Source organism: Lytechinus pictus, unplaced genomic scaffold (genome assembly GCF_037042905.1).
Source record: "Lytechinus pictus isolate F3 Inbred unplaced genomic scaffold, Lp3.0 scaffold_27, whole genome shotgun sequence".
NCBI classification, from domain to species: domain Eukaryota; kingdom Metazoa; phylum Echinodermata; class Echinoidea; order Temnopleuroida; family Toxopneustidae; genus Lytechinus; species Lytechinus pictus.
The window spans coordinates 856,262-877,771 of record NW_026974147.1 but is presented as its reverse complement, the minus strand read 5'-3'; the positions used below and the strand labels follow the sequence as shown (position 1 = coordinate 877,771).

The 21,510-nt window shown below is 34.9% G+C and overlaps 1 protein-coding gene across 5 annotated transcripts in view; it reads left to right on the top strand.

The window, feature by feature from the left end:
• The window catches only part of LOC129268042 (fibrillin-2-like), a 180,535-nt gene that overhangs the window by 124,614 nt on the left and 34,411 nt on the right, over positions 1-21,510 (top strand). For all 5 annotated transcript variants that reach the window (XM_064115326.1, XM_064115329.1, XM_064115330.1 and 2 more), the window contains 6 exons: positions 8,108-8,224; positions 9,372-9,488; positions 10,595-10,711; positions 14,812-14,928; positions 15,571-15,687; positions 19,392-19,508. In XM_064115326.1, the coding sequence (XP_063971396.1) occupies positions 8,108-8,224; positions 9,372-9,488; positions 10,595-10,711; positions 14,812-14,928; positions 15,571-15,687; positions 19,392-19,508 (702 nt within the window). The remainder of the gene's footprint in view (positions 1-8,107; positions 8,225-9,371; positions 9,489-10,594; positions 10,712-14,811; positions 14,929-15,570; positions 15,688-19,391; positions 19,509-21,510) is intronic.

Genomic DNA, 21,510 nt, shown 5'->3' with positions numbered 1-21,510 from the left:
ACGTACGATGTCAGTTTTAATTATAATACATGCATTTTGTAAGTGATGTGGAGTGAAAAATATTCTTCTTTAATTCTATTCTCTTAAAATGAAATTCCTTTCAAGTTTCTCTGAATCACTGAGTCAGGAGACACTTGAATTGAAGTCGTTTGAAGATTTTAATAATCGTGAAGTAACATACAGTGCAACATGAGTATTCAAAAAATATTTCCCTAGATTCCACACCACATTTGTATGCAATCTGATCCAACCTAACACATGAACTTATATACTCTAAACAGTGTAGGCCTATGTTTCTCTTTCATGAAATCCCATGAATGAATTAACTGTACTGTAAACAATATCAAGCAAACATATCTGATAAAGTAAATGTGCTTGCTTAAAGATTAAGGGAGTAGAATTATGTGTTAAACAGATAATAGAGTAACTCTGACCAATACTTTCTATCTATTGCATTACAAGGTTAAGAAATCATCATATTGATTTATCAATATCACTTCCCCCTTCAAAAAAATGCAAATTGCATGTGAAAACAGAAATTGCCACCTTTCACACACTAAAATGAAATGAAGAAGTGTATTTATTTGTTATTCAGGCTAATAATTTATTCTTCTTACTTATTTCTAGTACATGAAAGCAATGCACCAAAGTTAAGTGTTGGTATTTAAACATTAGGCTATAAATATGCAAATCATGCAGACTCTTATAACCAAAGATACAAATTTATTCATCTTTATTGATGAAAAGTCGTGAGAAAGGCTTAAAACTGAACAGTAAACTTGAAAGGGCAACAGTTATTAGCTACATCCGGTTTATCTATGTTAATGGTAAAAGAATGTAAATGTAGTTGCAGCAAACAATTATTTCACGAGAAAGTCTTTATAAACTCAAGGTTGATTGTCATTCTATTATCATAGATCTAGATATGCTACAATAACATAAACTTATCTTTGTGAAATCATGAAATCTTAGCTGAAAACTTACAACACAATTGATCACTAACACAGAAAAGCATATGTGGGACAGTGAATCAATATTGCTTGGAAAAATGCCTGATATTTGATAGAATTTATTTTGCTTATTTCTCAGCAATTACACATTTTTTTCAAGAGCCATTTGGCACATTTTTTAAAATTTTATACAAACACCTGGGAGGTCATTTCATTTGATTCTGATCGAACTAATTTTGTGCTCATTAATCCCAAATCTGGCAAATTTCTCTTTAATGACAGTAATGACCACTTCAAAAGGGTCATTAAAGGTCATTAATGGACCAAACTCTTTGTTTTTACCCCTCAGTCATACAGTAAAAGGGTACTGTACCATAGCCTGTGAAAATCATATCAATATCACAATTTTATGTCGTTACTCACGTTACACCATCGTTACTCACGTTACATTGTTACTCACGTTACATTTTTGGGGCCTCATTTATTGTAATACCATGACACGTATACAGCTCCTACTTTATTTTTCTTATCAGGTACAAGGAGTATGAAGATAATTTCCATTGGCACATTTGAATGGAAGGGAATATTTAAAAAATCTAACTTTTTCAGTTTTTTCGTTACTCACGTTACATTGGTTTAAGTGATGGGGTGGCATGCTCTTTACCCACTCATGGGATTGAAAGACATTTTTTTGTATTTGGCAACTCAAAACTAATGCTCCATACATTCTAAAAATCAACTTAACAAGAGCTGACCATTCTTTAATTATTTTTTAATTCAAATGAAATCTTTAGGTAAATTTTTACTGTTTTTCTCAACAAAATTGTAAGTTGAGTTCAAAGTTCAATATTCTCAATTCTTGATGGAATTCTTGGAAAAAAATTGCTGTTTCTTATGCCAAGAAGTATAATGAACAAAATTAGTTGGGTGACAAGTTCCAAAATATGAATTTATTTTTTCACCCCATGGCACCCATCTCATGGAATTGCCCAGAAGATGCTCATGGTGCAGTAGATGCAATAAACGTTCTGGTGAAATGTCCTATGTGGTCCCTGGAAATTTATGGAATCATCTACCTGCGGCAGTGAAGACAGTCTTCTCTAGGTTAAAGAAAGTCATTAAATTCCATCTTTAAAGAGGACAATAGATTACATGGTCTTAAGTTGATCATTCTGAGTAGTTGTGGCCCAAACATGGAGTGGTAGTGTGTGCAGTGCTTTGTTTAATGAAAAAAAAGGCTCTATAACATTTGTCTATTGGATTGGATTGGAACATATTGAAGGGATATAAGAGTGCATCCCAGAAAAAAAAAAAAAGCAAAAATTAATTATCTGTGTTTGCCATAGATGCATATAATGTATGACATATCATTGTAAATGAATCCTTTCCTTTTTCATACAAGGTGAACTCATATGATGGATATTTCATTTGTGGATGAGTAAAACCAATTGAGTATTTATAAACTAAACCAAGTCCATCTCTAAGTAAAGTTGGAATATTGTTGCTTATACCTCTTACAGTGTATGTATAATTAATAACATGGAATTCCATCTTTAAGTGCCAAATTAAAAGAAAATTGAACAAAATCCTCTTTGAACTTATACATGTACAAGAATCATTTCATTTTTTCTTTTGTTTTTTTTTACTCAAAATGAGCTATCCTAGATTTGGGTTATTCTTATATTCTAATAATCAGGAAGATTATCCTCCCCAAAAGTCATCTGAGATCAGATTTCCCCTACCAGGCCTGGCCTTGTTTTACTGTTCTGTTACTGCTGGGGTCAATCTCCCCTTGAAATCGTTATACTTCTGTATCTTTTCCTCCTCTTTACGCCAAGCTCTGCAGTCTCCCGGAATCGCAATATCTATGATGAGACATTCCTTTTCCTTCTTCTTTAAGAGAACGATGTCTGGTCGTCTAGCTTCAATGACCTTGTCTGTCTGGATATTAAAATCCCATAAAAGTTTTACATCGTCGTTCTCTACTACAGGCTCTGCCCGATGTTTGTACCATTTTTCCGCATGGGGTAAATGGTACTTCTTGCAGCTGCTACTCTGTCGTGCCTTCCTTTGTACTCTGTTTGTGCCATTTTGCTGCATTCACTCACCAGATGAGACACTGTTTCGTCTTTGTCATGACACATTCTACATGAGGGAGATGTATGCTCCTTTTCAACTTTGGCTCTTCGGTAATTTGTTCTAATTGCTTGGTCCTGAGTAGCAACTAGCATGCTTTCCGTCTCCATCTTTAAACTTCCTCGTTTCAGCCACTGCCAACTCTCTGGTCCAGCAAACTCCTCTGTCTGTCTTATTATTATTATTATTATTATTATTGTTATTATTATTATTTCCATTGTCCACAACTTGATGTTCTGTTGGTATATTAAACAACAACCGAACTTCTTCCAGAAATCTAGGGTTATTGTTCTATATTCTATCAAATGGGTCCTCTTCTCATTGTTTACTTCTCTTTCTAATTCAAGACCTTCCGTAAGATATGAGCTGTTCCAAGCAAGCTTGCCTTCTGTATCGTTTCAAAGGACACCTCGACTCCTAGAACAGCCAGAAAGCTTCTGTGTCTTGTTGTCACTGTTCCTAGGGCTCCGATGACTATTGGTACCACCTTCGTCTTCACCTTCCATATCCTTCTCAGCTCCCATGCCAGATCATTATACTTCTGTATCTTTTCCTCCTCTTTACGCCAAGCTCTGCAGTCTCCCGGAATCGCAATATCTATGATGAGACATTCCTTATCCTTCTTCTTTAAGAGAACGATGTCTGGTCGTCTAGCTTCAATGACCTTGTCTGTCTGGATATTAAAATCCCATAAAAGTTTTACATCGTCGTTCTCTACTACAGGCTCTGCCCGATGTTCGTACCATTTTTCCGCATGGGGTAAATGGTACTTCTTGGCCAGACCCCAATGAACTGCAGCTGCTACTCTGTCGTGCCTTCCTTTGTATTCAGTCTGTGCCATTTTGCTGCATTCACTCACCAGATGAGACACCGTTTCGTCTTTGTCATGACACATTCTACATGAGGGAGATGTATGCTCCTTTTCAACTTTGGCTCTTCGGTAATTTGTTCTAATTGCTTGGTCCTGAGCAGCAACTAGCATACTTTCCGTCTCCTTCTTTAAACTTCCTCGTTTCAGCCACTGCCAACTCTCTGGTCCAGCAAACTCCTCTGTCTGTCTTAAATGCTGCCCGTGCATCACCTTCTCTTTCCATCCTCCCAGTCTCATTTTCCTTTGATCAGCCTTCAGCTGTTTCGCTGTCACATCCTTTCCTTTCCTCATCGACTCTTTGACTGCCGTCATGATGGTATCCATCTGGCCTTCAATATAGCAGTATAGGCTTTGTTCCTCATATCTTACAGTCTCCTCTATTCCAGCCAGACCACGTCCTCCCTTCTCTCTTGACACATAAAGTCTATCTACATCAGACTTTGGGTGAAACATCCCATGCATAGTTAGCAACTTCCTTGTCTTCCTGTCCAGGGTTTCGAGTTCAAGCTTGTTCCATTCGACTATGCCAGCAGCATATCTCACTAGGGCTACTGCCCAAGTGTTAACAGCCTTCACCATGTTTCCAGCATTTAGTTTGGATTTGAGCACCTTCCGTATTCTCCTGATATACTCTGCCTCAATCTTCTTCTTCATTTCTTGATGTTTCAACTGATCTGCCTCTAATATTCCGAGATATTTATAGCTACCACCGTCTTCGATTGATCTGATCTCTTCTCCGTTCGGCATCTGGAAGTTGTTGTCACTGGCTGGCTTACCTCTCATGAGAGTAATCATTGCACATTTATCTAACCCAAACTGCATACCGATGCCTTCGCTGAAGATCCGCACAGTGTTGATGAGAGACTCCAAGTCACTTTGTGTCTTACCAAACAGCTTCAAATCGTCCATGTATAATAGATGGTTGATTTTTGCCTTGCTCTTGAACTCATATCCTAGCCTGGATCTTCTGAGTACCTTAGTTAATGGTGTCATTGCCATCACAAACAGCAATGGAGATAGACTATCTCCCTGAAAGATTCCTCTCTTGATACCAACTTCTTCAAGCACTTCACCATTACTTTCCAACTTAGTTCTCCATCTCGTCATACTTGTAATGAGGAACCTTCTGATATTGTCTGCTACCCCTAACATTTCCATAGACTCGATGATCCAAGAGTGCGGAACCATGTCGTATGCTTTCTTGTAGTCAATCCATGCCATTGCGAGGTTCGTTTTTCTTTTCTTGCTGTCTTTCATAATTCCTTTGTCGATGCATAGTTGTTCTTTTGTTCCTCTACTTCCTTTTCTACATCCCTTCTGTTCCCATGGTAGTATGTCTTGATCGTCCAGGTGTTGATATATTTCTTCTGATATTATGCCAGTCAGTAACTTCCAGAGAATCGGCAAGCAGGTAATTGGACGGTAGTTTGACGGAATGTTGCCTTTGGTAGGATCCTTTGGGATGAGAACCGTTCTTCCTTTTGTCATCCAATCAGGGGGGTTACCATTCACGACAATCTCGTTCATTTGCATGCTCAGCCTTTCATGAAGATTTGTGAACCTTTTAACCCAGAAAGCTTGCACACCGTCTGGACCGGCAGCTTTCCATGGCGTCATTTTTCGAATGATCTTTTCTAGCTTGCTTTTGTTGATCGTCAGATCATCCTGTGCAACTATAGTTGCACATTCCTCTTTCGTTGTTTTCAACCACATAGCTTCTTGGTTGTGATTGTGTGGTTGGCTTCAAATGTTGCTCCAGAAGGCAATTGCTGCAGCTGGATCTGGTGGTGGAACTTCGTCTTTCATCTTTCCATTTATTTCTTGGTAGAACCTCTTCTGGTTGTTCTCAAACAAGGAATTCTGTCTATACTGTGACACTCGATCAGTGTACCTCTTTACTTTTGCTGCAGTGCTTGTTATTCTTTGTTTTAGTTCCTTCACGACGATCTTCCTTCCTTTCCTTCTAATACTGTACTTCTCCTCAAGGTACTTAAAATCATTGATATCTGCTTTGCCAAGGTTTATCTCTGTCATTCTTGATAGGTCTGTCCTCCATCCCTTTATCTGATTATCAAGTCTCCTTTTCCATGGTGGTAGGCAGTGCTTCCTTGTGTTCTCCTGTTTTCTTACACCTAACCTCTCTGTTACCAGAACTGCTCCAGCATATATGAGATCATTGGTATCCTCAATACTGTCTGAGCTGATAAACTTCATAACATCGTTGACTTTCTGAGTTTCTATCAGCAGTTTCTCTCTTGGTATTCTCTTCAGATTAGGAGGGGTGGGGCGCTCTCCTTGTGTTAACCCCTCTTTTATCTCCAATAATATCATCTTTATCTCTTCCTGCTCTTCATCCAATCTGTTAGTGGTTGGATCCAATTCTGATTGAAATTGAGCTGTTGCTTCTGTCTGCTCTTCTCTTCCTGGTCTGAGTACTTCCTCCTGCTCATCTCTCACAGGTTCATACACATTTCGTCTGATCCCTTCCCTCTCAACTTCAGTCAGTAACTCATTCCTTTTGATCACACGTACCTGATCTGCAAGTCTTTGCTCTGATGTTGGGAAAAGACCCTTCTCTTGCCAGATCTTGTACATTCTCTTGATGTAGCCTCTTTCCTGGTCAGGTCTGCTCTCATAATAACATTCCATGACATTCATATTGTCTCTTCTGCTCCATTCTCTTCTTTTTGAAGTTTTTGGTCCAGTAGTAGATTGACGGCTGGATCCTGCCTGAGCCTCCACAGAATCCATACCGGGCGCGAGCGAACTATGCAGGCTAGTTCTCTCGTTTTCGCCGTTAACGTTTGTATTCAAATTTGTATTCATCATTTGCATGAGTGATTGTGCCGTATCCCTGGCTCGGGGAAAAGAGTTGGCGTTACCTGATATATGTCCTAATTATTCTCCAAATGATAATCACGGTACTCCATCGGGTTCCTGGTGTTGTATTGCATCTGCTGATATAAATTTCCTTCCACAAGTCGTAAGATAAACAGTAAAATGATGGCAAAATACGGGAGCAACTTTTTAACACGTCCGTTCAGTAAGGATTTGCGCCCTATTATTATTATTATTATTATTATTATTATTATTATTATTATTATTATTATTATTATTATTATTATTATTATTATTATTATTATTATTATTATTATAAAGCCATGCCATGGATTATATCCACATAAATGGTGATATATAAATGTCAATTGTAACTAAGAGTGTGTACCTCATAGGTGATTGATGTAAAGGTAAGAGTCCCTTCTTACCCTAGCTTACAGTATATTGATACCTACTACATGAGTAAGAATTGTGGCCAACAAGTTATTATGTCAAATAGAAAAGCAAACTTCTCATATATGAACATCTGCTCAGGGATATGATACCCTAATCAGAATAATGGAGGTTATTTCTATGAAATAATGATTACATTATTTTATTCAACAAATACATTTTTACTGTGTTCCTATTGATTTTACTCACCACTCTGTGGTTTTATGATAACCATGATTTTGCTATGTCAGGTAACCAGAGTAAATGAATGTGTCCCTCTGGTTGTAATAATTAGTAAATAACATACCTGTATGTGGTGAACTTCATATTCACCTTCATGAAAACAAAAACCGCTGCACAAAAATAGCAATGACCATTTCTATAGGATGTATGCACTCACCAAATAAACCATTATAATATTGACAATTCTTTGAGCCATGTTTATAATTTTCTTAGGAACTGTGACTTGAGGATTTAATGTCGTGTGTCAAACCAGTTATTTTTACTGGTTTTCAGGCTTAGAAAAGACGCTGCAATGTATTTGGGGACTGTGATTAACAGAATAAAGTCATACTTGCTTCGCTTCGATACCAGATTTATGGATACTTATTTACTAGTACTTTTAATATCAGCTTATTAAGAAATCTTTAAAATAGAAGCATTTCCATTTGTTTTTTGGAAAGAAACCTGTCTTTGATATTTTACGTGTGCATTAGATCTTTTATGTAAATTCAGCTATCAAATGAAACAAGGATTTTCACTTGAATATTTTAAGAATTAGAAATTTACTTTTAAAACGTAATGCTATGACATGTTAACATTATTAGCTCTTATTACTAAGTTGTTATTAGTTATTCTTCTTGTTATGTTTTTGTTCTAGATATCGATGAGTGTACTGGATCTAATCCTTGTGTAAATGGTACATGTAATAATAATGATGGATCCTATACATGTAGCTGTGACTCTGGTTTTATGTTCAATGGCAGTACATGCAATGGTATGTATAACCACACATTTCACAAAAAAGGAACCAAAGAATCAATTCTTTTCATTATGATTAGTGGTGTTTACCACAAATAACGCATGACACATAATTATAAAACTTAGAGTCCCTTCATTTTTTATGCAATTCATATTGTGTCCACTTCGTGTGCTTTTGAGGAGTTTGCAAGGATTGTGTTTTTGTCTCACCTGAACAAATTTAGGTAGAGACCTAGTAGTCACCTTTCCTGTTGGTCTGTTAGTCTGTTTGAAAATTATTTTTTGTTCTACTTGCTCCCATTTTATGTTCTTACTTGGTTCATATGATCCTAGGGTAAAACCACATGTATGTTCATGAAGTTGATGGGGGTCAATGTCACATAGGGGTCAGAAGGTCAAATGATAATGTTAAAGTTTTTGTTCAACTTGCTCTTATCTTTTCTCAATTATGTTGACACTTGGTTCATATGATCCTTGGGTAATACCACATGTGTCCATGAGGGTGATGAGTTCAAAGGTCATTTATGGATCAAAAGGTCTAGTTTTTGTTCAACTTGCTCTCATTTCTTTATTTCCACATCAATTATGTTGACATCCTTGTGTTATACCGCATGTGTGTCCATGAGGGTGAGTCAAAGGTCAAGTTTTTATTCATATTGCTCTCATATCTTTATTTTTGCATCAATTGTGTTTATACATGGTACAAATAACCATTGGGTAATACCACATGTGTATAAGATAAAAGGATCATATTGCATATTTTATTGATCATGATATCAGGGGAGTGTTTCATCAACATTTTCATCTGACAAGTTGTCAGATCTGACATCTTTCTCTGATGTAGATTGGCTGAGAGGTACTGTTGCTATAGTAACTGTCGGATAAAATGGGACTTGTCGGATAAAACGTCCGACAAGTCCTTTCATGAAACGCCCCCCTGGTGAGACTCGTTCGTGAATCACTTTGGGGTTTTTAAGATGATTTGCATAGAGTTCTGAAAAAGGAGTTGGTAATGAGGAAAAGAGATTTAAATAAATGCATTCCAAAATCAATTAGACCATCTCAGGTCAACTGGGAAAAATGGATATACAATATTCAGCTGCTCAGATATTTTATAACAAAACATACATGTGTTTTTATTCATTTGGTTATTTTTTTTCTAGATATTGATGAGTGCTCCGGAACTGATCCTTGTGTAAATGGTACATGTAATAATAATGATGGATCCTATACATGTAGCTGTGACTCTGGTTTTAAGTTCAATGGCAGTACATGCAATGGTATGTATATGTATTATGTCAAAGATAAAATCTGAAAGTTTATGAATATTTACCAAAAGTTTGATATACATGTAATATACAACACATCATTTAAGAGTGTGTACTCCATTCTGTTGTTACTCATACAATACTAGAATGAAGGAAAAGAAATGTCTTGAATCTTGAATCTTGAATCTTGAAGAAGTACTCTCCCAAAAGCGTACACGCTGTCCTGGAGAGGGTTGTGCTGTGTCAGGTGCTGCCAGTGCTTCAGGTGATGTGGTGATCCTGTGGTGGTATTCTTGGTGCACTATATACAGTGTGCTAGGTGCAGTGTGAGGGTGGTGCGTGTGTGTCCCTCTTACAGCATCTTAAGGGGAGGGGGAGGCAACATTTGCTGAATGATAGGCAATGTTGCTCCCCGGAAGCCAGCTATAGAGGTCGAAGTTACAGCAGCATTTGGGAGAGTATTCCAAATACGGATGGTTCTTGAGAACATACTGTACATGTAGCAGTTCACTCTACAAAAAGGCTGGGTGTACTTGAGCTGATGTCCAGTGTGTTGTGAACGTTGTGGACGAGAACTGCTGCTTAACTTAATCTGATGTGGCATGTTGATGTAAACATAATTGTGATGAATTTTGTAGAACATCTCACATTGTCAAATGTCATTCAGAGTTTGTGGATTGCAGTGCACAATATTTGAGTGAGCTACAATCTAAAGAAAGTTAACACTAAAAGGTAATTTCATTGATAGATTCTGAATTTCAAAGAGACAAATAACTTTAAATTTCAGTATCTACTTGTTAAGATGAAACTTCATTCTGGTAATATGAATTAGGAATGATAGAATCCAATCTCTTTAAAATAATGCTTTAATTAGATTACTGAATTCCTGAATATGTTTTGGCTATCAAAGGCAAATAGTGAAATAAACTAAATCATGAAACTGCAAGCATTATTTGAAAGAAACAGATCTTGTTTTTCCTAGTTCCTATTTTTTCACGACTGGAATATGAGAATGAAGAACAAGGATGCAATTGTTTATATTTAAGGCATCAAATCTTTAGATTGTGAATGTATAAAGCAGGTGTTCCTTTGGTTATTCTTGTCATTTTTTTTTCTAGATATTGATGAATGCTCCGGAACTAATCCTTGTGTAAATGGTGCATGTAATAATAATGATGGATCCTATACATGTATCTGTGACTCTGGTTTTATGTTCAATGGCAGTACATGCAATGGTATGTATATACATTAACAAAGAAATAATGAACTATTAAAGGAAGAGTTATTTGCGTTTATCTTATGTATTGAAAATATATTCAGGTTGTAGTGCTGTTAGAGGTCATATGATTTGAGGTCATTTGTGAAAGTTTACCCTCATGACTGTCTTCTAATACATAACTTGTCACATGTTGCTTGAATGGAAACCAAACTTTAGGGATAGATGCAATTAGAGTATTTAATGTTATGATGCCTTCATAGGTTACATTGTTAGACTGAAGATCATCCGGGGGGGGCACTTCCATTGAAGAGTGGATACCATGCATGACCAAAGATAGGTCTCTTTTTCAAAATAGGGCATGTTACGTACCTAACAAATTAAGGGGGTCAAAAATCCTAAAATAATGAAAAAAGAGTATAATTATTTCACTAGGGGGTCATTCCATAAAGGTCGGACGTACATTCGGACACATTTAAGAGCTGAATCTCCTTTGATTTAATAGCAGCGTTTTAATTTTTCCAGTATATTATAACATGTGACCTAGGCTATCATTACACCATGACAGGACCAGGCTGCTATATAAAGAATAGAAAATATGGGCAAAAATGTGAGGGGTCGGACGTACATCAGACAAAAGCAGGTTTTATGCTTTTAAAGTTCATGTCAAAATCTCTGTGATTTGTGTGATGCAGTTACTGAAATTCTAGTATTGGCTGTTAGCTAAAGGATGAATCTTTAAAGAACTGAAGTGAAGAAATTGATAGACATTGCCTTGTTTTAGTTACAGGCTGATCTATTTGGGGTCGGACGTACACTTTGAGGGGTCGGATGTACATTGTGCAAAATATTTGCACACTGTACGTCCGACCCCCTTTGAAGATCAGTTACACAAAACGTAGAAATTCTAAACTGGAATTTTTTTGTTATACATACTGCTTGGATAGTTGTCTTTCACATAAGACAGAATTAACAAATTAATCTGATGCTGGTGAAGAGTTTTGCTTGATTATAGTTGACATGCATCCAGACAATGTACGTCCGACCCCAATACTGATTTTCTTACAATCAAGCAAAATACTCCTCATATCTGTTATAAATGAGTCAGAGGGGTTAAACTGTTTCCATTTTGATATCTACATTTTTAGACCACATCAATAACAAAACAACACAACTATTCACACAATGCAGGATATTTTTAATATTAAACTTCAAGTAAAATGTATCTTTTTTAATGGTTTGCAAAAGACCTGACAAAGAATTTCTTCAACATTAAAAAACTTATCCTGTTACAAACTTTGTTTAAACAAGGTGGGTTTCGAATAATGAGTCTTCCCTGATGTTGCAATCAATTGTATGCATTATGACCTTTTGACCCCTAGATGACCTTTGATCTTTCCATCCTCAACTTCCTCAAGAACATATGTGGTTTTTCCCACTGATCGTTTTGTTCCAAGTTTGAGCAAAATTAATGCAGAAATACAACATTTGACATTTTTAGCCCCAGATGACCTTTGACCTCTCCATTCTCTTTACCCATGGATAATTTGATCCAAGTTTGAAAACAATTGATGCACAAAAACCTTTACCTTTAGCAACAGTGTAACCCCCTGAGTCATTTGTAATATGTGGAGCAATTTGATTGACTGTAAGAAAATCAGTATGGGGGTCGGACGTACACTGTCTGAATGCATGTCAACTATAATCAAGCATAACTCTTCACCAGCATCAGATTCATTTGTTAATTCTATCTTATCTGAAAGACAACTAACCAAACAATCATAACCACTTATCATATCATTTGTTACAAGTTTGAACAATATTGATGCACAAAAAAAGAAATTTGATTTATACAAAAACTGTCAAAAAATGACTGAATAGCCTCTTGTCTTTTGACTCCTAGATGACCTTTGACCTCATCAACACAAACATGGTATAAGGATCATTTGTACCAAGTGTGAACATGGTTGATGCAGAAATAAAGAAATGAGAATAAGTCAGAATTAAATGAATAACCCTTCACATTTTCATAACTTACACCCCTGTTGGCAAAAGTGGAATAGTCTTGACACCCATGTATCATTATAGCAATGGGCAGATCTATTTCCCATAGAGGGGCGAGTGCTGTATCTGAGATTGAGGGGAATAGGCAATTTCTTATTTTATATGTATGGAACTTCTTTGTTTAATAAATTTCTCATGTATTTGTATGTTTTTATTTCGATTTTTTTAATTTCCTGCAGGCTATTGTTCAATCATAATTACCACTAAATTGAATGATAATTTGAGATGAAAAAAGACAGTTTCCATTGAATGTGTACACAAAACACAAATAAATCATCATTTCTTGAATATGATATCATATGAAAATCTACATATTGTCAAAAATGAGTGGTATTTTTTGTGAAATTGGTCTCAAAACTTGTGCAAGACTTCAAAGAAAAAAAAAAGATAAAACTACACAGCAATATCACCTATGTTAAGGTATATCATGCAAAATGTTAAAGATGGAAGGTAATTTTTGCCCCCAGTATTTGTTGGGTAAAAAAAATACAAAAGGTCATTGTTAAGCTATGTTAAAATTGAAATTTGTATATGATATTGAAAGACTTATATGAGTAAAAGATGTTATGATATTTAAACTTTGCATCTAAGCAGTGCAAGATAACTTCATAAAAGAAGTTGCAATGGGGTCGGACGTACAGGGGGTCGGACGTACAAAAAAGTTGTACGTCCGACCCCCATTTAACTTGAAAGTGGTGACTAGTGGTGAGCTGCCTTCTGGTGTATATATTAAACAAACCAAACTTGCTTTGCATCTGACTTCGGAAAAATTTATTTGCTTTTGCTTTGCTTGTAAGAAAAAAAGTGTATGTGAAAAGGGGTCGGACGTACATTTGAAAGTGCCTGCTTCTAATATTTTTTATTTAAAAAATATAAGAAAAGTAAAAAAAAACCTAACTTGTTTTTTAGAAACCTAACATAATAACAACTTGGACAACATCCAACTTTAATTATTTCAAAGCTTATATAAAGTTTAAAATATGTTGCAAACTTGACCTTTTAAAATAAGTAAAATTGCAATTTGTTGCTATGGTAACTTCAATGCCTTGCCAAAATGAAACGATACATTATTTGAAATGATTTCTTTCAGATTCATACATTTCAGTGTCTTAGCTTTCAAGTGATACCTAATTTGTTCTGTTTGTAGGATTTTGAAATTTTGACCAAAAGGTTTACTATTTTATGGAACAGCCCTAGGACAACTGTGTTTACGGTCCAATTTGCGAGGATGTAAAAAACTAAAATACTTTATAAAGGATGTACTTTTTGCCCTAACACTATTTGTTTAGGGTCTGATTTGAGCAAGGTGGTACTAAACCCAAATGAAAGTAAAGGTAAAGCCGACGTCCGTGATCACATCCGTGACATATCAATTAAGATATCACTGTACTTGTTTAGGGGGTAAGTTAATAGGGAATACTTGTCAAGGGTAGCGTTTTGGTTCCAATACTTCTTATGGATAGGGTTTCACACGCCAATCCTTGTTAAGGGGTACATTTTCAGAACATGGAAAATATTTGTGTTTAGGGTGCTTTTCAAGACCCCATGGTCATGCATGGTATCAACTCGTCAATACCCTGTTTTTAATGTTACTGATATGTTATCTACTTCATGTCTGATAAGTGAAAATAATTTGTAGAAAGATCACTGCATGGTATCTGCCCAATAACACTTAACATACATGTAACTCAATCAGAATAAAATATCTTTGTCATAGAATTTTGTGTTTTTGAAATAATTGGAAAAATAATGTTTTAACTCACTATTTTGTTCTGTTGAAGATGAGCCATGTATAAAGTGTTGGGGTTTTTTGTTGTTAAATATGATATTCTCCTGGCTGGAAACCAGTGAAAATATATGATTCGGTATGATTTTATGGCTTTTTTTTTCCTAGGTCATTCTTAATATTTGAGTTTTCATATTAGGAAGAAAATAAGGAACTGCTTCTCTCACTAATATTTCAAAAATTTGATATTTAGTTTGTAAAAATAGTCTTGTGAATAAACAGTATATTTTAATTTTAACTTGTTTATTCTTATTTTCATTTTTTTCTAGATATCAATGAGTGTACTGGATCTAATCCTTGTGTAAATGGTGCATGTAATAATAATGATGGATCCTATACATGTAGCTGTGACTCTGGTTTTATGTTCAATGGCAGTACATGCAACGGTATGTATATGTATTATGTCAAAGATAAAATCTGAAAGTTTATGAATATTTACCAAAAGTTTGATATACATGTAATATACAACACATCATTTAAGAGTGTGTACTCCATTCTGTTGTTACTCATACAATACTAGAATGAAGGAAAAGAAATGCCAAATGTCATTCAGAGTTTGTGGATTGCAGTGCACAATATTTGAGTGAGCTACAATCTAAAGAAAGTTAACACTAAAAAGTAATTTCATTGATAGATTCTGAATTTCAAAGAGACAAATAACTTTAAATTTCAGTGTCTACTTGTTAAGATGAAACTTCATTCAGGTAATATGAATTAGGAATGATAGAATCCAGTCTCTTTAAAATAATGCTTTGATTATATTATTGAATATGAAAACATTTTACTGAATTCCTGAATATGTTTTGGTTATCAAAGGCAAATAGTGAAATAAACTAAATGATGAAACTGCAAGCATTATTGAAAGAAACAGATCTTGTTTTTCCTAGTTCCTATTTTTTCGCGACTGGAATATGAGAATGAAGAACAAGGATGCAATTGTTTATATTTAAGGCATCAAATCTTTAGATTGTGAATGTATAAAGCAGGTGTTCCTTTTGGTTATTCTTGTTTTCATGTTTTATTTCTAGATATCGATGAGTGCTCTGGATCTAATCCTTGTGTAAATGGTACATGTAGTAATAATGATGGATCCTATACATGTAGCTGTGACATTGGTTTTATGTTCAATGGCAGTACATGCAATGGTATGTATATAAATTAACAAAGAAATCATGGGTGTCGATCACGGGGGGGATGGGGGGGATATATCCCCCCCAATATTTCAAGTGGGGGGGATGGCCTGTATTATCATCCCCCCCCCAATAATTTAGGGTAGAAAAATTATAATGATGATGAAAAAATGAAAAGTTTGATCATGATGATTATAGTGATGATTATGCCATCAATTAGTTTGTTTCCCTCGCAATTTGTGTATATTGTTATTAAATAGAAACATTCTTTTTTAAGGACTATTAAACAGATGGGTGGAGGTTCAAGATGAAAAAGAGTGAATGTTTTTGTATATGATATTTTTTAACACATGACATAAAAGGACCCCAACGAAAAACAACTTTTGTTGATAGGGTGTTCCATCCCACCAGTGGTGAATAAATTAATTTCAATACATCAATTAATTCAAAAGGGTGGACAATAAACGGGAGTAAAAGGGTGGCAAGATAAATCCTCTAAGGAATGACCATACAGCTATTACAGTAATAGCTTTATGGAATGACGGTAAGCCCGATGGCGCACGAGAAGCCACACAGTTTGTAATTTGTGCTAGTCTTAATTGGTCCGAATCTGCATGTTATCATCATGCATTAAGAAAAAAGATATTGCCAGTCGGGTAAGATTTAAGAGAGAAGTTGTATACACGGAGGCGTCGATCCGGGGGGGGGGGGCGATCGCCCCACCAATGAAAATATTTGGGGGGGAACATATCGTTTTGCCCCCTCCCAATAATTCCGCATGTGCAACTAAAAAATAAAATAAGATTGTAATGCTACACTGAAACCAGCAAGCGAGATTGAGATTCCAACTCGATTTTGATTTAAAATCGTGCTCAAAATGTCTGCTTTTCAGATTGGAATATAAAAATTTTCAGCTCGCGCTTCGCGCTCGCATCATTTCTGTACCAAAACCCCATACTCTTCATGATTAAATAGGTGAATAGAATGTCCCGTTTTCAGTTCTATACCTCAAAAGAACTCCCGCTTCGATTTGCAATAATTTTTTTTTTTTATATATATCTTGTTCTTTATTAAAAGCGTCCATTAAACTGTCTTTTTTTCCAGATCGAAATATCAAAATTTTCAGCTGGCGCCTTGCGCTCGCATATATTGTTCTTCTAGATACCCATCTTCATCATTGGTACCGAAAATGCTTGGAATATCAAGCTTTCACGTCAGAATATAAAGAAATTTTAGCTCGCTCTCTAGTGAGATACATGTATTTATGCTCCTCATGAGTTACTACAAACAAACCTAAACAGGTACATTTTTCCTCTTTTCATGTCATACTAAAAAAATCAGCTCGCACTTCGCGCTCGCATTGTTGGTGAGGGTGAGAGATGTGTCTCTTTCTCATATATATAAATAAATATATATATATATATATATATATATATATATATATATATATATACAATATACATAAATATATATATGTATGCATATATATATATAATATAGGCCTATGTGTGTGGGGGTGTAGGGGTGTGTGGGTGAGTTTGTTTGTTTTATATGATCGAGCGCCTTTGGAACCTTGATTCATTATTTTGCCCCCCCCCCAATCTGAAAAATGGATCGACGCCCCTGTGTATACATCATGCTCAATAAACAGATCACTCTGTACATGGTCCAGACAATTTTTGTCATTTTTTCTTTCGTATGAGTTAAGAATAGGCTTACTTGTAACACAAATTGAATTTTCAAAAAAAAATTATGTAAGTACAGTACACTACAACAATGACGGAATTTCCCAGAACACCATGCATATCAATTACTCCAAAATGTCCTAACTTGTGATTTTAGTGGGGGTAATGTTGAAAGATCCCCATCCACAAGAACTTTTGTGTCAATCATCCCCCCCAACCAAGAATACCGATCGACACCCATGAAAGAAATAATGAACTATTAAAGGAAGAGTTATTGCATTTATATGCATTGAAAATATATTCAGGTTGTAGTGCTGTTAGAGGTCATATGATTTGTGGTCATCTGTGAAAGTTAACCCTCATGACTGTCTTGTAGTACATAACTTGTCACATGGTGTGTCAATGGCAACCAAACTTGAGGGATAGATGCAAAATGGAGTATTTAATGTTATGATGACTTCAGAGGTTACATTGTTAGACTGAAGATCGGGGGGGGGGGGGCACTTTCATTGATGAGTGGATCTTATTCAAGGTAGGGCATGTTAGGTACGTAACGTAATAAGGGTGTCAAAAACCCTAAAATAATGAAAAAAGGATATACATTTCGCTAGGAAAATTATGTGTTTTTGGTCAAAATTGTGAGGGTATAAAAAGACTAAAATACTTTATAAAGGATGTATATGTACTTTTTGCCCCAACAGTATTTGTTTAGGGTCTGATTTGAGCAAGGTGTGTGCAGTGGTACTAAATCCAAATGAAAGTAATGGTAAAGCCGAAGTCTGTGACATTACAATTATGATGTCATTATACTTGTTTTTAGGGAATGCTCATTGTCATGGGTACTGTTTTGTTTCCAATACTTCTTAAGTGTAGTGTTTCACACACCAATACTTGTTAAGACGTGCATTTTCAGAACATGGAAAATACTTGTTAACTTTTCAAAACCCCATGGTCATGCATGGTATCCACTCATCAATAGAAGTAGGCCCCTGGGAGATCATTCCAGTTCAAACCTTAAATTTTAGCTGCAAGACTGTCTCTTGAAAAATTACTCTCACACAAATAAGGATTATAGATTGTGAATTCTTGTTATAAGCAGAACGAAAGAACTGCTGTGAATGATAAGATTTGTGACCTGCAACCATGTCATGGATGCCTTGTAACATTTTGAACTTGAAATTTATGAATACTCAATTCAAAGTGTCTACATGAACAATATATTTTGTTTTGCTACTGTTGTATGCAGTATTGAATTTGCCAAACAAACCTTTTTTTCAAAATGATAAGCTTATATTTTGTTTGTTAGAATTATAAGGGCTAGTGTGCAACAACAAATATGTAAATTTTGTATGACCTTCGATTGGGAGGGAATGGGGAAACATGCAAGAGAGTAGCATGTCATTAAAGCTTCAAATTTCATAGGGTGGTATATTCCAAAGTACATACATGTATCACAATGGGTTGTGGATAACATTCTATTGAGTGGCAACAGTGATATGTGAATATTTTCACAAGTACATGCAGGTGAGACTTGATGCCCTGTTTTTAATGTTACTGAGATATTATCTACTTCATGTCTGATGAGTGAAAATAATTTATAGACAGGTCCCTGCATGGTATCAACAACTGCTCAATAACACTTAACATATATGTAAATCAATCAGAATGAAATATCTATGTCATTGAATTCTGTATTTTTGAAAGAATTGAAAGAAAAATGTTTTAACTCACTATTTTGTTGTGTTGAAGATGAGCCATGCATAGAGTGTTGGGGGTTGTTAAATTTGATATTCTCTTGGCTGGAAAGCAGTAAAACTTGTGATCATGTAAGCATTATTTTAAGAATGAATAACTTTGTTCCTAGGTGTCTACATGGCTTTATTTTTCCTTGGTCATTCTTAATAATTGAGTTTTCATATTGAGAAGAAAATAATGTTTCAACAATTTTATATTTAATTTGTAAATATGGTCTTGTGAATGAACAGTATGTTTTAATTCTAAATTGGTTATTCTTATTTTCATGTTTTTTTCTAGATATCGATGAGTGTACTGGTTCTAATCCTTGTGTAAATGGTACATGTATTAATAATGATGGATCCTATACATGTAGCTGTGACACTGGTTTTATGTTTAATGGCAGTACATGCAACGGTATGTTTAGTGGTTCATTCCACAAAAAATATCATTTTTTATTCATAATTATCTGTGTTTATCACATTTATAATTAATGTGTGACATGACATTTTGGTGCAGATCAATTCTTTATTTAATATTCTGTCATTACCCCCAAAGTTCAGACAATCTGGGGGAAATATAAATTATCCACTTATTCTCAAAATAAAGAATAGACTTCCTGAATAACAAATGTATAATTTCTGAAACTTAAAAAAATCAATGATAACATGAATATCTAACCTGACACCCTCAAACCAACAATACATTCCTTTTATTTTAACCATATGTAAATTTTTTTTCATTTGTAATTACAAGTAATTTCCTCTGTTCTAGTAATTTAAAATGTATAATTAAAAGAAAAGTAAACTGTACAATTGTAAAGCACATTGAGAGTCATTACAAGTCTAAAATGCACTCTATAAAAACTAAAATAATATCATTATTACCGTTGTGTTGGATCAACTGGAAGGTCAGGAATTAAAACCCTGGCTGCGTCAGACCAAAAGACATTAAAGGACAAGTCCACACCAACAAAAAATTGATTTGATTAAAAAGAGAAAATCCAACAAGCATAATGCTGAAAATTTCATCAAAATCGATGTAAAATAAGAAAGTTATGACATTTTAAAGTTTCGCTTGATTTCACAAAACAGTTATATGCACATCCTGGTTGGTATGCGAATGAGGAGACTGATGACGTCATCCACTCACTATTTTGTATTTTATTATATGAAATATTCTAATTTTCTCCTCATTGTCAAGTGAAAGATGGGAGTAGCTGCTACCCTGTTTAGCATTCAATGATTAAAGGGATAGAGCCTCGTTGATCTGGCGCTGCACAGCAGCTACTGGGCCCATGATCAATTGGACAAAGAAATTTTCTGAATATATCATTTCATGTTTATTTCAACAATAAGATACAGATTTTCATTTTTTATTTCATTATTATTATTGTTATTATCATTATTGAGATGTAGGGTCTAGGGAGGCGCAGATATTTTTTGACATCTTGCGAAGTTGCTTCAAAGAGACAGAATATTAAAAATGTATGTCTATGAAAACCATCCAATATTTTCCATATTGGATGAAATGAATATATTGCCCCGCCCACAAGATTATCATTGGTTAATAAATAATTGTGCGCATGAAGCTATTGTTACGTCACAATGAAATTGCATTGCGTAGTAATTGCCAGGAGGTGTGGCAAAGGAGGGAGATTGCGTCAATGTATTGAATTCGACTGTGCTTGTGCTATGCTCATTATTAATACAAATGGTGACAGTAAATCATAAGATTTAATGATATACCACTAGTCTGAATATGTCAAAAATAACCCACTCAAGTATTTGATTGGATTCAGTAGAAACTATGTGACAGCTTAGAAAACAGGGTTTGAAGTTTGGGTTCACTCAACATGTCCACACCATGCAATCTTATTGACTTTTCCAAGTTGTCCGGAAAAATGTGTTAAAAAGAACTTGAATATTTTACCCTTTGTATGATTTCACAGCTTCAAATTTTGATAGTATGAAAATAAATTGCTCTTTCAGATAAGCTACTTATGTAATTCTTACTTTTAATTACAAATGTTTAAGCTTTTTACAAAAAACCCTTCCCTGGCAATTTATTGTTGGTTTGGGTGTTGCTGGTCACACATATGTAATACATAAATTGAAAGAATTTAATGAAGTTGGATGTGTATCGTTCCATCAGGATAAACAATAAACTAGTCTTGTTGAATATTTAAAAAACTTCTTTGATTTTATATGTATATTTTAAATTTCTTATTTTTCAGTTGAAAGAAATATGTCTGCATACAATATATACATGTATTTTAATAAGTTATAGTCATTTTCTTGTTAAAGGAATTCAATGAAATTCATGCATTATTTGAAAGATTGAGTAAGCTTTTCTCTGATTCAGCTCAAATGAAGAGGAAATTATACCCTTTTCCTATTTCTATTTCACAAATTCTACA